This window comes from Orussus abietinus, unplaced genomic scaffold, assembly GCF_000612105.2.
Source record: "Orussus abietinus isolate OABI.00-Male unplaced genomic scaffold, Oabi_2.0 scaffold10, whole genome shotgun sequence".
Lineage (NCBI taxonomy): Eukaryota > Metazoa > Arthropoda > Insecta > Hymenoptera > Orussidae > Orussus > Orussus abietinus.
In genome coordinates this window covers 1,087,707-1,102,885 of record NW_019396009.1, presented here as the reverse complement: position 1 = coordinate 1,102,885, position 15,179 = coordinate 1,087,707, and the positions used below count along the sequence as shown (strand labels likewise).

Here is a 15,179-nt window from a genome sequence, read left to right as displayed (position 1 = left end):
GCCACGTGACCGCGCTCCGTCCGGAAACGCGAATCCGCGCAGCGGACTCGGAAACGGTCTCTTTTATCGATCCCCGCGTCGGGGACGCTCGGCATCCGAGGTAGGCGGAGATACTTCCCAGGTGGAGGAACTCGTTTTGAGTATCGAAAGAGCGCCGTTAAAAAATGTATCCGAGGGGTCGGTTCGATTCGGCTCGCGGCTCGAGTTTGTATTTCCTCGGCGGAGGTTGCCGGGGAAACGAGGAAGCCCGCCGGCCGGTGGCGACGGTCGCGGCCGGTCTCGGCCGGTCGTTAGGACGCCTTGGTCGGATCGAAGGCGCGCGAGGCGGCCGAGGGTGGCCGAGGGCGTCCGAACTCGGCCGAGTCTGCGCGGGGCCGGCCGCGTCGCGTCGCCGGGGGCAACCACGTTTTCCTCAGTAGTCGGTAGGGGGTCGCGCGGGTTGGACTCGGAGCTCGCGCGCGCGGGCTGGCCGCTGACGCGGCTTTCTTCGGTCGGGCGCTCGCTCGAGGCCGACTCTCGCGGACCAGCCGAAGGGAGCGGCAGGCCCGGCCCGGTCGTTCGCCTCCGCGGACCGAGGCGCGCCGCGGAGTGCGCCGATCGAAAGTGCCCTCCGACGGGGGAGTCGGCGGAAGCGGTCGGTGCACCGATGTACGTTGACCTCGGGCCACCGGGGGCCTCCGTGCCGGCGCGCCCTCGCCGTCCGGAGGACGACGAGGACCCTGCCGCGTCCGCGCCGTATCCGTGCAGTGCGCGCCCCTGCACCTATGTAATGCATGTACACGAAGTAGTCTTTCGGAATATTCCTATACTTCTGCAGAAATTCCGTGCGATTCGCGGGTACGTCCGAATCGGCCTTTCAAAAGCTCGAGGACGGCAGGGACCATTGCGCGGTCCGACCGAGTTGGATCGCTTCGCCGGAATTTTTTCGTCGGAATTCCTCCCCTTCCGCCTGCCTCGATTAGACTACCGACTCAAAGTCAGTCTTTTTGCTCCTGCCAGGTCGACGTCACCTCTCGGACGGAACGACGAGCGGTCCATCCCCTCGACTCTCGACCTCGTCGAGTCGAGGTGACCCGAAGCCGCGCCCGAGGATCGTCGTCTCTCGCGGGCTTCTTCTTCTCTCCTTTCCTCTTTACGGCCCGCGGATTCCGACCGAGTCGAACGACGTCGGTTCGATCGATCGATTCGAGAGCGACCCCCGCGAAATGCCGTAAAACGACGATAAATATAGGTCTCGCTCGTTAACCGGCGGGAATTTACACGGTTCGTTATTGCATTGCAGGTAGCCTAGAGGGTGCACGTTCAATGACACATCGGCGGATCCGGCATATCGATTCCGACAAGCTCATCGGCGAGAATGTGCGGTGCTCTCCGGATTTCAACAGGCTCCGCCGCCAGCGGAATTGGAGGACCTTTCGAAGCAGTGACTTCCGTAAGTTGGGATTAACCCGGCGGTTATATTTTACTCGGCACTCGGGATACCGGGTGGAAATTCGATTACCTCCCCACGGATGGGGGAGGTTACTAAACTTTATCGAAACGTGAATAATGAACGCACTTCTCCAGCAACCGCGACTCCTCGTTTCTACGTCGGCTGGTATTAAAGTGCCGCGCGTGCGCGGAACGGCAGGACCGGTTGACCTCGTAAATTTCATCTGAAAATAATGTTTTCGAGTACGTGCCCGCTCCATATATGCCGGGGTCCTTCAGCGAAATCTTGTACCTTGCCCTTTGAGAGACAATGTCGCATAATTGGGACACTGCGGTCACGAGTACGTGGCTTATGCTCGTAGAAGAGCTGTTTCTTTGCCACTTGGAGCGCCCCGCGATGCGGCCGACGTATTCGTTGCATGCGGAAATTTAACTCGAACCGATGCGCGACGGGGTTAACGAGAGTCCCGCCCCTTCCACGCCTGATTTCATTTACAATCGAGAAGCGTCGAGATAACGAAGTCGAATAAATTAACACCAAGTGAACCAAAAAACGCGTGAGTACAAGGAAGAGGGATTTTCACCTCCTCGACTCACTAGATAACTTATTGACTCTTAAGATGGTACGAAACTATCATACCACATATAACAAAACGTCCAAATATTAATAACACTCTTTTCCAAACTGCGCGCACCGAATAATTCGGAACTTCAGCGCGTAATCCCGAAAGTCCTAATCAAGGCCTTGAATCGCGCAAAATATCATTTTTTTAAAAAGAAATTCTTTTGCTCCCTGTCCGGGGTGAATAAAATATTTTTTTTGGAATTTAAAATTTCCCCAGTTTCCAGCCCTTCGATGGGACCTCCACGATTACGGGTTAAGGTTTCAGATTATTCGGTGCACGCAGTTTGGAAAAAAGTTTCATATTTTCACTTTTTCATATATATGACACTTTCTTAACGACTTATTCCACGCCAAGGAGTGGAGCTCTGGCGTTTCCCCAGGACTGCTGGTCGTGAAATTTAACTTTTATTTTTTTTATGTCATCCCGTTATATTATATATATTTCCATTTACTTCCATTTACAAGCGTTCCCATTTCAGGTGACCTCGACGTAACCTGCATCCCGGCACCCGCCAGTCGGGCCGGCTCGTCGCAAGGATGAACGCGAACACCGGCAGCGGGGGCGGCGGGGGTGGAGGCGAATCGAGGAGCGAGAAGGAACACAGGACCGTCGACGGGCCGGAGGAGGCAGAAACGGAGGCGGAGGCGGAACGCGGAGCTGGTCCTGCGGAATATGGGAGCGCCGACGAGACCGCTGCGCTCCTCAGCAGACCGCCACCCCCGATCCTGGTGCCGAGCGCGAAGCCCGTCCTGACGCGGCAGGACCGCGCCACCTTCCTGGTCACGTCGCCGCGGCTCTCGGGCTCCGGGCTGGGCGGCTCCGAGGAGAGCGCTACCAACGAGGAGCCCGCGACTCGCTCCGTACCGGACATCGAGCTCGACTGTAGGCTCGAACGCGACTCCCAGCAGCAGCCGGTCGCGGTTCCGCCGCCGCCACCGCTGCCGCCGCACGCGACGACCTACCTGACGGCAAGGCCGAGCCTCACCCGGCAACCGGTGCACCCACCCTCGAGCAAGTGTCGCTGCGACCGCAGGGACTCCCTGGCTCCCTCCTCGGCGCTCTACCTCGCGCGCAGCACCTCCAGGTGAGGCCACCCACCGCCCGAAGGACCACGCCGGACCGCTTCTCTTAGATCATACCGCTGTTAACCCTTTAACGCGTTAAACGCCGCATCACCCAAGTCTTGGTAGCGGACAATCGGTATACTAGATTTATAATGCGTTGCAAGATCGTCGAACGTCGTCTTGAAAATGTCACGCGAAATTCGGGTACCGAGGTTGGATAAAAGCAACGTTATGAATTATAGTATTTTTTTTTTTTAACAGCGTAGTGCATGCCGGGAAGGCACTTGTGTCCGACGATGTACTTAGAAAAGTGCCTTCTTTCCGTTCGCAGGGAAAGCGTCAGGAGCGGGGCGCACCATTGCTGTCCTTGTCAGCTGGCGGGACAGACGCCGCACGTCCTCGTGACGACCGGCTCGCCGAGCTCGAGGATTATCCGGCAGAGCTCTCAGCCCGAGTCGGCGAGTATGTGCTGCTGTTCAGGGTGCTGCTGTCCGTTACACGCCGCGGCCGCCGGGGCGCCGAGCGCCGCCTCCCTCAGACAGCTCAGGGAACCCGGCGACGGGATCGCCGGCATCGCGGCCGACTCGCTGCGGATCAACGGCGGGATCCGACAGTTTCGACAGGTAAGGCTCGATTCCGGAGAAAACGGTCCTTGGTTCTCTGGACCGAGTCCACTCTACACCCGCGGCCAACAGACCCCAGGTCGTACCTTACCCTGGGCGAAAAAATTCATTTTCTACGCAACGTGAATTTTTTCTCGTCAGCGATATTAATACCTCCTTCCAAAGAAATTTCTTCTCCCCATGTTGTTGTATTTTATTTCATCCCAACCCTGAAATTTATACCGATAGGAAGTAAATCTTTTTTCCTAGCGAGAATTCCTTTTGTTGTTTTTATGTTTTCTTACGTGGAAAGTCATTTTTTTCGCTCAGTGTACGTCGTAGGATCTTCCTCGAAGATCGTCACTCCTTGGGCAAGGTCCTGGTTGTCATTTCTTTTTTTTTTCCTTTTGAGGCACCGCTTCCTTTCGAGGACCGCGACGACGCGTACCTCTTTACGTTTCCCGTAGACGTGGTGGCGATCGCGTTCGTCGACGTTCGTTACGAGGTTTCTCGGATGTTTCCTCCTTCGGTTTGCCAGGAATCGGTCGAGGAAGCTTTAGGCTTAACGCGCAAATGTAGTTTCTTGTCTTCGTGTTCGTCTAACGACGAGCAGCGACCACTTGGCGCGTCCTACTCGGTATCGTGGGCACTCTAGATCGCTTTCTCGTTGAACGTAGCGGACGTTGTCATCTCTGGAGGTACGTATTGTGTTTTCGGTATCTCTCTAACCGGTACATGTGTCTTCCGTTACCGACTCCGTTGCCGTACGTTTCGCCGTTCCGTCAAATGCTTGTCTATGGCTTGGGTGTGTGTTTGCGTACGTGTTTTAATTCCTTTCCATTTTTTCTTTTCCAATAGTTTTTCCCTCCAAGGCGTTAGCGTCAACGGCGAATCCTGTCGGAAGGCTCGCAGATAAGTTAACCCGCCAGGATGTGCCGACGTCGAATCCCGGTCCGTTTATTCCCCGTCAGGAACCGAAAATTCGCGCGGGTCGACCTCCTTTCCCGTAAATTCAAAGCCAACGAAACCCGCGACGATACGAATCCTCGATTTCAATGTCAACTCGCGTGTACCAACCGCTGATTTCCTCATTCTTCAACTTTGCCGACGATCCTTATCCTTATGTAAGCCAGTTCCCGCCGAGTAGAATTACCGCTCTCCTTTCGGACAAATGAATTTTATACCCAAGGATTCGAAGAGCAAACCGATCCACTTAGTTTCCGAAAATTCTCCATGTAGGATAGTCTTTTCCCCTCGACCAGTCAACCGGTTGAACTCACATCCGGAACAAGGAGTCATCTTTTCTCTCAAGAAAATAGCTCTCGGTACGCATGCGCGAGGAGGATCACCGATCGGCGTCGGACCCGATGTTTCCAATTTTGTAAACCCGCTGTCATTCGAGCAGAAATAGCAATTATGTCGAATAGAGGTAGATCTGGGGGGTAACTCGTCCGGTCGCATCCTAACGAGGTAGTCCCGCCCCGCGTCGTAGAGTAGAGTAGATGCCATAGGTATCGGAGTGGTGGTAATGCGATCTCCTCCTTGATGTAAAACACTCAGTTCCCGTGGTGGTGCAAATCGTCGCCGAGCACGGCAGCGATGACTCCGCCGGCCCCGGTGGCCCCGGTTGCCCCGGTGGCGAGTTCCGGCTCGGCCTCGGCGTCGGCGTCGGGCTCGGGCTCGGGTTCCGGCGCGCAGGGCGTCGTTCTCTGCCCACGCACGCTCGCCCAGCTCCGGCGGTCCAGACTGCGCCGGGCCCTCACCGATGCCACCGCCGAGACCCTCAGCTACGTCAAGACGGTGGGAATCACGATCGACTTTGCTTCTCTAGCACCCTCCACCCCGAACGGCGAGCCCCGTCACCCGCAAGCTCCTGCACCCTGGCTTCGTGCACGTCTCGGTCCGCACCACCGGCGAGTAGCGTCGCGCTTGCACCTCGACCGACGCCTTCGGGTCGATTTCCTCGGCATTTAAGCGCTGGTCCCCCCGAACCTCGCCGAGACCCGAGCGAGGACCTTCGCTTTTTTAACAACAATGTCGCTCCCCTCGAGGGGATGCTTGCACCAAGACCGACGCGTCGATTGCCTCGCGACGACTCGCGAAGACGCGAACGAGGATCTTCGATTTTTTTTATTGGTGATTTCGCCCCTCGGCCGACGCGTCCTTTTCTTCGCGACGTCTCGACGACGACTCGGGATTCGAGCGCTGGTCCGACCGAAACTCGCGGAGACGCGAGCGAGGACCTTCGGTTCTCTATGGTGATTTCGCCCCACTCGAGGGGCGCGCGCCCCTCGTACCGGAAGAGGCGCCTCGGCGGCGCCGCTCGCCCGGGCAATCGGCGCGACTCTCGACTGGATGGTCGCGCGCTCGCGACAGCGCGAGGATGCGAGTAGAGGGGGAAAGGATGCGGGCGGGCGCCAAGGGGGACGAAGAGCGGGATCGACGCAGTCCTGTCGGGAGCGCCACGGCGCCTGGACGGCCGTGCCGCGACGCGTCCCGCCCCTCCCCTTGGTCTCGCCCTCGTCCTTCGGGCTCCCGAAGGAGCTCCGGTCGGTCCGCGGGGGAGCGGGAGAGTCGGCGAGCCCGCGGCCCGGTCGCCGGACCCGCCCGGCTCTCGCGAGTCCGCCGCGGGTCCCGACCGATCCCGATCTCCTCCTCGCGAGAGCCCCGCCTTCCGACTGCGGGCTCCGAGCGCGGTGGCGGTAAGTCTATACGAGTCGCGGGTGTCGATCGCTCGAAATTCGGCGGTCGGTCCTTTGGCCCGTTCCGTGAACCATGAGACGCCCAAACGTTACCGGAAGTTGATCCCTCGAATTAATCGCCTGGAATAATCGCTCGAATTTCTCTGACGAGCCTCCCCGCGAGTCGTCCGATCCATCCCACGAGCGTTACCGGAAGTTGATCGCTTGAACTTCAACGACGGCCCTCCGCGAGGCCCTCGGCGAAGAGTCGATCGCTCGAATTTCGAAGGCGGGCCACGGCTCGGCGACGATCGATTCGCGACTCGCCGCCCCGATTAAAATAGCAGGAGGGTTTTCATCGAGGCGGTTGGCAGGTTGCCCGCTAAATTAGCGAACTCTATCGCGCCGGGGTGCAGCCTCGGCAAAGGAGCGCTTCGCGCCGTCCTCCGAGTCGCCGTCGAGTCGGCATGCGCGACGGGTCGGTCCGCGAGGCGCGCTCGGGAGCGCGGGGGGTAGCGGCGAGGTGAACGAGAGTCCTGGAACGGGAACCACTCGGGGTCCGAGATCTCGGGAAAGGAGCCGAGTCCTCCGCCGATCGTTCGATACGAAACAAGGACCTCGTCCGGCGTCGAAAAGAGGGACGGAAACCGCAGACCGCGTTCGATCGGGGGACGTGCCCCGGTCCTCCCCGTTGTCCCTAGACTCTTGGGCGGCCGAAATCCGTCCTCGGCGCCGAGATCAGCTGACGGCGCAGCTCGCGAATGAACGCGCGGCACGTGGCGCGAGCGGTTGGTAAGTACGGCAATAACGCGCGTAAGCCGCCGCTAATTAGGCCGCGGCTCGCTTTCGGCGTCGATCGCTCTCGCGGGACCGCTCCGAGGGCCGGCGCGAAGCCACCCCCATTCCCCCCCTTGGTCTCAGAGCGCCCCGGTGTCTTGCAGCTGCGGAAGCCAGTCTCGACTCTGTCGATTCCCGGAGCGATGAAGAGCTGCGGTGGAGGCGGCGGCGCCAGCGCCGGGGGCGGCGGCATGGCGGCAGGCGGAGGGCCCGGCGCCAGCGGCGTCCAGGTCGGAGGCGCCGGCCCCGGCGGCAGGGGCAGCGCCGACGAGGCCGGCATCGCCCTGGTCGGCGTACACTCCGAGTACCCTCGCTACGTCGAGGAACGCTGCCTCGGCGGCGGGTCCACCAAGGGACCCTCAGGCAGCATCGGCCCTGCCTCCAAGCACAAGCCCAACGTCGGGTATCGCCTTGGACGCCGGAAAGCCCTCTTCGAGAAGCGCAAACGCATCAGCGACTACGCCCTTGTCATGGGCATGTTCGGCATCATCGTCATGGTCGTGGAAAACGAACTGTCCAGTGCTGGCGTTTACACCAAGGTGAGGAGAACGCGTCGGACCGATGCTCCATTAACTTAAAAAAAAAGAAAATCATTATTTTACTTGAATAAGCTGGAATAAATTGTATCGTGACAATTTATTTCGGTTTACTTGGGTCAAATAATTATTAGTTTGAAATTTGAAAAATTCTTTGGTACCGTGAACTTTTTCTTTGTTTTATTCTCTTCCGCGGTAGACTGCCGGAGGGAGAGGAGGGTATCACTCCGCCTCTGATATTCCTTGCAGATTAACCGCTGGTATTTCTTTTTTTTTTCTTTTCTTCTCTATTGTCGCCGCCTCGAGGGGTTTATATTCCGATGGCACTTAGTTCTTACCTAGAAACTCTACTCGGGTAAACGAGGCTTATAATCGCCGACTCGCCTCGGACTCCGGATCTCGAGTGGGCTACGTCCTCGAATTCGAGTGACTCGAGTCCGCGGAGTACTCGAATCGTCGCGTCGCCGTCCTTACCGTTTTCCGTCCTGTTCCAGGCCTCGTTTTACTCGACGGCGTTGAAGACCCTGATCTCCGTGTCTACTGTGATACTACTTGGCCTCATATTCGCTTATCACGCCTTGGAAGTTCAGGTAAGCGGCCGACCCGGAGTCGTCGACCCACGACTTAGCCCGCTGCAGCTCGCTTACTTCGATCGATCTATCGATCGATCGTCGGAAGCTGCGATTCCGTGCTCGTGCCCATCGATCGAGAAACCCGACCGGGACACTCTCGGATTCCTCCGTTTCGCATTTAAGAACGCGTTTCTACCCTGAGAAAAGAGAATTCCCTGAACCGAAGAAATATATCCTGAATTCAGAAAATAATCATTTGGCTCGGGTAAACTCAAATAAATTGTCGTCATTCCGGAGAAACGATGCGTGAAGCAATTTTGAAGAAATATCTCTTGGTTCGGTGATACTTTTTCTTTCTTTCCGAGTGTATGGAATTAGTCGCGAGCCCAGTGCGAGCTGCCTGTCGGGATGTCGGTCAGACGTCTCAACTTGCATCGACGTAGTCTATCCCGAGCCTCGACTCAACGACTTCATTTTCCAGTTATTTATGATCGATAACTGCGCCGACGACTGGCGGATCGCTATGACCTGGCAACGAATGTCGCAGATCTGTATCGAACTGATCATCTGCGCGATTCACCCGATACCAGGAGAATATTATTTTCTATGGACGACCAAACTCGTTAACAAGACTGGCGACATGGGCTCCAAGTGGGTGCCATACGACGTCACCCTCTCCCTCCCGATGTTCCTGAGGCTCTACCTGATCTGCCGAGTGATGCTCTTGCACTCGAAGCTGTTCACCGACGCCTCCTCGAGGAGTATAGGAGCCTTGAATCGCATCAACTTCAACACGAGGTTCGTCCTCAAGACGCTGATGACCATTTGCCCAGGGACCGTTCTCCTGGTCTTCATGGTGTCTCTCTGGATCATCGCCTCCTGGACCTTGAGACAGTGCGAGAGGTCCGTGGATTTTCATTTCTTCCTTTCGGGACCCTCGTTATAGTCTCCATATTCATGTTGGAACGCTTAAAACGATTCGGAACCCAATTCGGGGGAAAATGTTTCATAAACGAAACCTCTTCGACGCCACTTTCACGTCACCTTAACCGTCGCTCTTAATTATCGATAATTCTATTCGAGTCTCGTCGACAGGTTCCACGACGAGGAACACGCGAATCTCCTCAACGCCATGTGGCTGATCGCCATCACGTTCCTGAGCGTCGGATTCGGCGACATCGTCCCGAACACGTACTGCGGAAGGGGAATTGCCGTGTCCACGGGGATGATGGTAAGCTCGACGCATATTCGTTGGATATAGTTAAGCGATCGCGTTGACGAGTCGCTTCGTCCCACCGAGAAAAGAATCTCCTCGAAGCAAAGAAATATTTCTCCGAATAGTACCACAGGAATATATCGTAAACTCAAAGAATAATTACTCGATTCAAATGAACTCGAATAAATCGGATGCAATGTTTCCTCCAAAATATCGACAGCTTCAGTTCATTTGAGTGAAGTAATTAAGTTAATTCTATGAAATTAACCGAATATTTGTTTGGTACCGTCCGAGGATATATTTCATTTGCTCGGTGAATCTTTCTCTTTCTCGATGTAGATTGTACAGCGAGTCGTATCGGGTTGGATTTTCGATGCAATACTCGATACTCGATACGACTCCATCCACGGGCTCGTGGAAACGTGTTCGAGGAACACGAGGACGTTTTAGAGTCCAAAGAGCGGGATCAGAGCCGGACCGGGACGAGACTAGGGCGGGGGCAAGGTCGGAAGAAGTCGTCCTCGCGTCGCCGTGGACTCCCCCGGGAGTCGGTCGGCTCGCCTTCCCCGTTGGCGTCCGGCCGTCGGAAATTCAAGCGGCGGCAGAAACGACGGGCTGAATTTTCGGTCCGACGCTGCGGCAGGACTCGTCAGGTCTCGGGTGTTCCTCCAGGTGGGGTCGGCGAGAGTCGGTCCCCGGAGTCGAGCACTCGTCTCTCTCGAGAAAATTCCCCGCGATCCGTCGAGTTCGAGTCGGTCCGGGACGCGACTCGCGAGTAAGAAAGACGGAGCGCGAGCAAGATTGACCGAAGACTTGTCTACTGCCTCTAGCTGATCCTAGCCTCGGTCTAGACCAAGAGAAGAGTGCGAAGGACTAGTCGGAACCAACTATGGCAACCTTCGCGTCGTCGATTCGTATCGGAATGACACCTCGGCGACGTCGGCAACGATTCCACCTGGGTACCATGAGTCTGTCTTCGTTCCGCTTGATAGTCCCTTGCGTCTGTAATTTTTCTTTCTTCTCCTTCTATCCTATAACCGCTCTCCTATATCTTTCTCTCTATATATCTTTCACTATCTCTATCTCTCTCTCTTTCTCTTTCGTTATCTTTTAACACCTTGTACCTTTCTTCTTGTATTTCGATGTTTCGCAACTATACCGTGTTGTACAGCTATTATTTCTCATTGTCACCACGTCTACGTCGATTGTTCGCCTTAGAAGCTTCTTGTTGTATGACATAGATATTATATACTACCTTTGTACGTTTTGCGCAATCAATTGATCGATCCCTCGCTTAGCGCGGCTTGTTGTACCTTCGTAGGTATTCCTGGGTATTTATCTTGCCCGTTGGGCGTCCTCGCGGTGAATCGCCCGACGAAGGAGTCTCTACCTCTACCTCCCGGTCCTCCCGGTCGACGGCCCGGGGGAGACTTCGCATCGGTCTCGTTCCGTTTAGGAATGGCAACGAAAGGAATTGATCGCGATGCGTTAACCCTGGATCTACCAAATTCAGTCAAAATGGCTGCTTTCGGATGGCCCATCACGGCTGAAAAAAATCGGCCGGTAGTTCTAGCGTTAATTAAGTAGGGTAACGGAGAGTAGGGGAGTTTTAAATGTTAAGAAAGTATCCAGGAGAAAGATTCTACGGTAATAAGGGTGGTTCTGCACAGTCGTTTATCCCCCGATCTCGTCCCGGAATCGACGTCGGGAGGACCTTTGTTGCGAAAGAAAGGACGGTCTCCCAGTCCTCCGACTCCTGCCCCGGCAGACCGGATGGTCGAGGGTTGCGCATCCGGTTTCCTTCTGAATTCGTTCTTTTGCCGACAAACGCGATATCGTTCCACGTTTCAGGGGACGTAGCGTAGTTCCGAACTGCCGTCGCTTAAATTCCCGTCTAAGGTCTCACTTACGAGTGCTTTCCTTATTGTTAGTCCTTTAGAGACCTTTGCGAATAATGTCGCCTTTGCATCCAGTGTTTTTCTGCCAAGTGATACGAATGACAACTCTCTTGTGTCCTCTCCCTTGAACGTTTACTCTCGTTTATTTTTGAGAACGTGCACTCCTAAGGATCTCTGTTGATTTTTAAAACTCGCCGCGGTCGCTAACGTTGCATCTCGTACGAGTCGGACGAGGCGGCGGGGCTGCACTTAAATAGCAACAACTAATGCATACTAATGAAAGAAACGTCTATGCAGCATGTTCCTTAAAAGTAACCGTAAATAACATTGATGACATACGGATATGCTCAAGCCGAAACCTGGGGGAGAGGGCGGATCGACGTTTAATTCCTCCTTTTCTATTCTTGTTTTTCCAGGGAGCTGGCTGTACCGCGTTACTGGTCGCCGTTGTTTCCAGAAAATTGGAGCTGACGAGGGCCGAGAAACACGTGCACAATTTCATGATGGACACGCAGCTGACGAAAAGGGTGATCTCTCGTTACTTAACCTCGGTTTACGGCTATATTATTCCTGATCACGGGTACCACGTATATATACACGCTTTTACCCTATTCTGTCCAGTTAAAGAACGCCGCTGCGAACGTCCTTCGAGAAACCTGGCTCATTTATAAGCACACCAGACTGGTAAAGCGAGTGAATCCAGGTCGCGTGCGGACTCACCAACGAAAGTTTCTTTTAGCCATTTATGCGTAAGTACGAAGCTCCGAGCCAGCCCACTCTATAAATACGACTACTGTCACGTACTATAAAAAGCAGGAAAATCATAACCCCAAGCTTAGCGCCTACTGAGGAACATTCATATTTCAGACTCAGGAAAGTCAAGATGGATCAACGAAAATTAATGGACAACGCAAACACGATCACGGATATGGCGAAGGTACGTCCCCTCGGGATTCACGATTTCCGGGATAGTAATTAAATTTCTTGCACGCGCAGACGCAGAACACCGTGTACGAGATAGTGTCGGACATGAGCACGCGACAGGACGCGCTGGAGGAGCGATTGATCAACCTGGACGAGAAGCTGACGTCGCTGCAGGAACAGCTGGAGATATTGCCGGAGGCGTTGACGAGGAGTATGACGCAGCACTCGGAACGTCTGGACCAACGGCGGAATTTCCTGCACCCCGACACGGCCGTGGCGATAGCTATGTCGAGCGGCAGCGGCGGCTTCGCGGGGGGTTGCGGAATCGGCGACGCCGTCATGGGGGGTGCGGTCGTGGGGTCCGCCCCACACCCGCTGACCGGTCTCTCGAATTCGCCGCTACTTCCACATTCTCGCAGCGTCCCCAGCGCGCCTAGTTCCATGTCGCTGCATCCTTGGCCAGCCAGTCCGGTGCTGCCACCGATTTCGAGCAGGACGCCTCACCTGGTCCCCGAGACTGGTCTGGGAACGGGTCTAGGAAGTGGTCTGGGAGCCGGATCGGCTACCGGATCCGGTGCCGGAACCGGAACCGCGACCGCCAGGCACCACGGCATCGTGCACGCCATCATCCCCACGGGTTCGCAGTCGGCCAGCAGATTCATCTCCCAGCCCGGGATGGGGGGGCTGGGGAACAGCCAAAGTTCCGACACCTCCGCGCACAGCTGAGTGTCGTCCTTGCAGCCGCAGCACTCCTACTAACGAACAAACCAACGGGCTGTCTCGTTCGGCGCGAACTCTTGCACGCCTCCTACGTTTCCGCTCGACATCGGACCACCTCGAGTCGCCCGCCCACGTCCGGGTACATATCCGAACCCGAACGCGTACGAGGCGATGACCGGACATCTTCACGAATCGCATTCGAACGGTCCTGGATAGGGTAACGAATGATCGGAGGCAGTTTGCCGCACTTCGATTGATCGTCCACCCTCGTATGTTCGCTTCGCCTCTTCCGCGTTCCCGCTCTGGTGCGTACCCGGCTCATCGCGAAAAAGTCGCATTCCTCGGCGGAACAAATAGGTTTTAAAACTAGGGATCAACGTAACCTTACCGTTTATATACTGTCGTAGGTACGCGATATCGGGGACGATTAGGGTGTTCCGTCTTTTATATAACTCGTTCGATTTTCGCGTTAACCATGATACCGGGGGGGAAGGTCGAAGCGCTCGACTTTAAGCCGTATCTTGGGACGTCGACTTTTTTCATCGCCGCTCGACCAGGCAAAGTACCAGATTTTAGGCTCGAGCGAGGTACTTCGTGGGAGGGACGAGGACGGATGGTACGCGGACAAGGGATGCGAGAGTCCCGATACCCGCTGCGGACTATTACCGGCCCGAAACTGTGCCTGAAACGTTGACTTAACTTAGTAGATCGGTTCGGTTCTCCGAGTACGAGGTCCCTTGGATCCGGATAGCGACGGCTCGAATTGCCGGCAATTTCCGAGGAGTCGTTCCCACGAAGGCAACGGAGATACGCGCCTTCCCTGGTAAGGGCGGCGGATCCGCTCCTTCGGCGAAATTCGAGACGCCATAATGGCGGAAGCTCCGAGTACACTCGAGTATTCCCTTCGAGTACCCTCGAGGCGCGGATCGTTGCTTGTAACGCGAATAGTTACAGATAGTTAACGAGTGTACTCCTGTTAAATATCATGTGATTTTATATAAAACTCTGTAAAAAGTAACGTTAAGGGAGAGCGATCGTATTTCTAGTCATTTAGTTCGTCCGGGTATATATATATAAATATATATATGTAAACACACACGCACGCGCGCGGGACAGGGGGGGAGGGAAAAGAGGAGAGCCCGATGCCCCTCGGCGTTGCGTTCGGCCCCAGTCGGCCTTTATCGCGAGACATTTCCAGTATTGCTTGTTACCGCGCGGTCGGTGGAAGAAGACCAACAGCCTAATAGGAGTAACTAATTCTTTTCTACCGGGCAAGTAAACGCGCGAAATGGCTTTACTCATTTTCTGACAGTTGTTTTCTAAGGTAGCGCTCCGAGCGTAGTGTACGAGTACACTTATAACGCGAAGGTTAACGGCGACGATATCCTGCGTACAAGTTCTTTTTAGGGAACCGCTACGACGTTAAGCGACGATATTTAACGGGGAGATTAAATTACACTTAGTCGGTTATATTTTCTTAACGTCGTCGGGAGGGTTTTCGGAACGTGCACTTTACAAATATGTATGCTTTCTAAAACGAAGGGAGAAAAGAAATTAGAAGCGTTTGCATCTCTTTCGAATCGACAGCCACTTAGGCCGTTTGCATCCGACCGGCGAAACTGGTGCATCGGTGTTTTTTTTTTTTGTCGACGGTAATAATGTAAATACATGGAAGTTACATTGTCTTTGGCAGAAAATTCGGTGCCGTCGCCGGTTTTGCCGGTACTCGTGCAAGCGGCCTTGGCGGTCGCGGTTTTACCACCGATAAGGATGCGAGGGAAAAAAAAAAAAATAACGCGAGTCCGACGAGCTCGGACCCAGGTGATCGCGTCCTGAACTTTCGAAAATGTTTTGCGAGTACCGACGTTATCGTGGGACGGGACCAAAGAAAAAAAGAAACACAATCGTCGCATACTAACCCCCTTTCCTCTGTCGTTAAATGAAAAGAAAAGAAAGGGAGAAACAAAAAAAAAAGAGAAAAAGAGAAAAACGAAAAACCCGGATGCGACGACCACACCATATTTTTATATAGATCCTTTGAAAGTGCATTGTGGTGCCACGAAAGACTATGC

At 55.0% G+C, this 15,179-nt stretch overlaps 1 protein-coding gene across 2 annotated transcripts; it reads left to right on the top strand.

Annotated features, from left to right (window-relative positions):
• Positions 1 to 2,548: 2,548 nt before the first annotated feature.
• LOC105699645 (small conductance calcium-activated potassium channel protein) lies at positions 2,549 to 13,257 on the top strand. 2 transcript variants are annotated; one of them, XM_012424786.2, is made up of 12 exons: positions 2,549 to 3,141; positions 3,453 to 3,744; positions 5,284 to 5,523; positions 7,346 to 7,780; positions 8,272 to 8,367; positions 8,831 to 9,252; positions 9,445 to 9,580; positions 11,880 to 11,990; positions 12,085 to 12,212; positions 12,331 to 12,400; positions 12,460 to 12,908; positions 12,987 to 13,113. In XM_012424786.2, exons 1-12 carry the CDS (start codon positions 2,594 to 2,596, stop codon positions 13,111 to 13,113), a joined length of 3,054 nt encoding a protein of 1,017 aa, XP_012280209.1. In that variant the 5' UTR covers positions 2,549 to 2,593. The 2 variants fall into 2 exon arrangements, with proteins under 2 accessions (XP_012280209.1, XP_023290160.1); XM_023434392.1 differs by having other exon boundaries at positions 12,460 to 13,257.
• The last annotated feature ends 1,922 nt before the right edge of the window (positions 13,258 to 15,179 follow it).

Excerpts from the sequence above, each read along its gene's own strand:
- LOC105699645 (XM_023434392.1), top strand. The coding sequence starts at position 2,594 with ATGAACGCGAACACCGGCAGCGGGGGCGGCGGGGGTGGAGGCGAATCG. Across the intron at positions 3,745-5,283 it reads GGATCCGACAGTTTCGACAG|TTCCCGTGGTGGTGCAAATC; the intron begins GTAAGGCTCGAT and ends TAAAACACTCAG. Across the intron at positions 7,781-8,271 it reads GTGCTGGCGTTTACACCAAG|GCCTCGTTTTACTCGACGGC; the intron begins GTGAGGAGAACG and ends GTCCTGTTCCAG.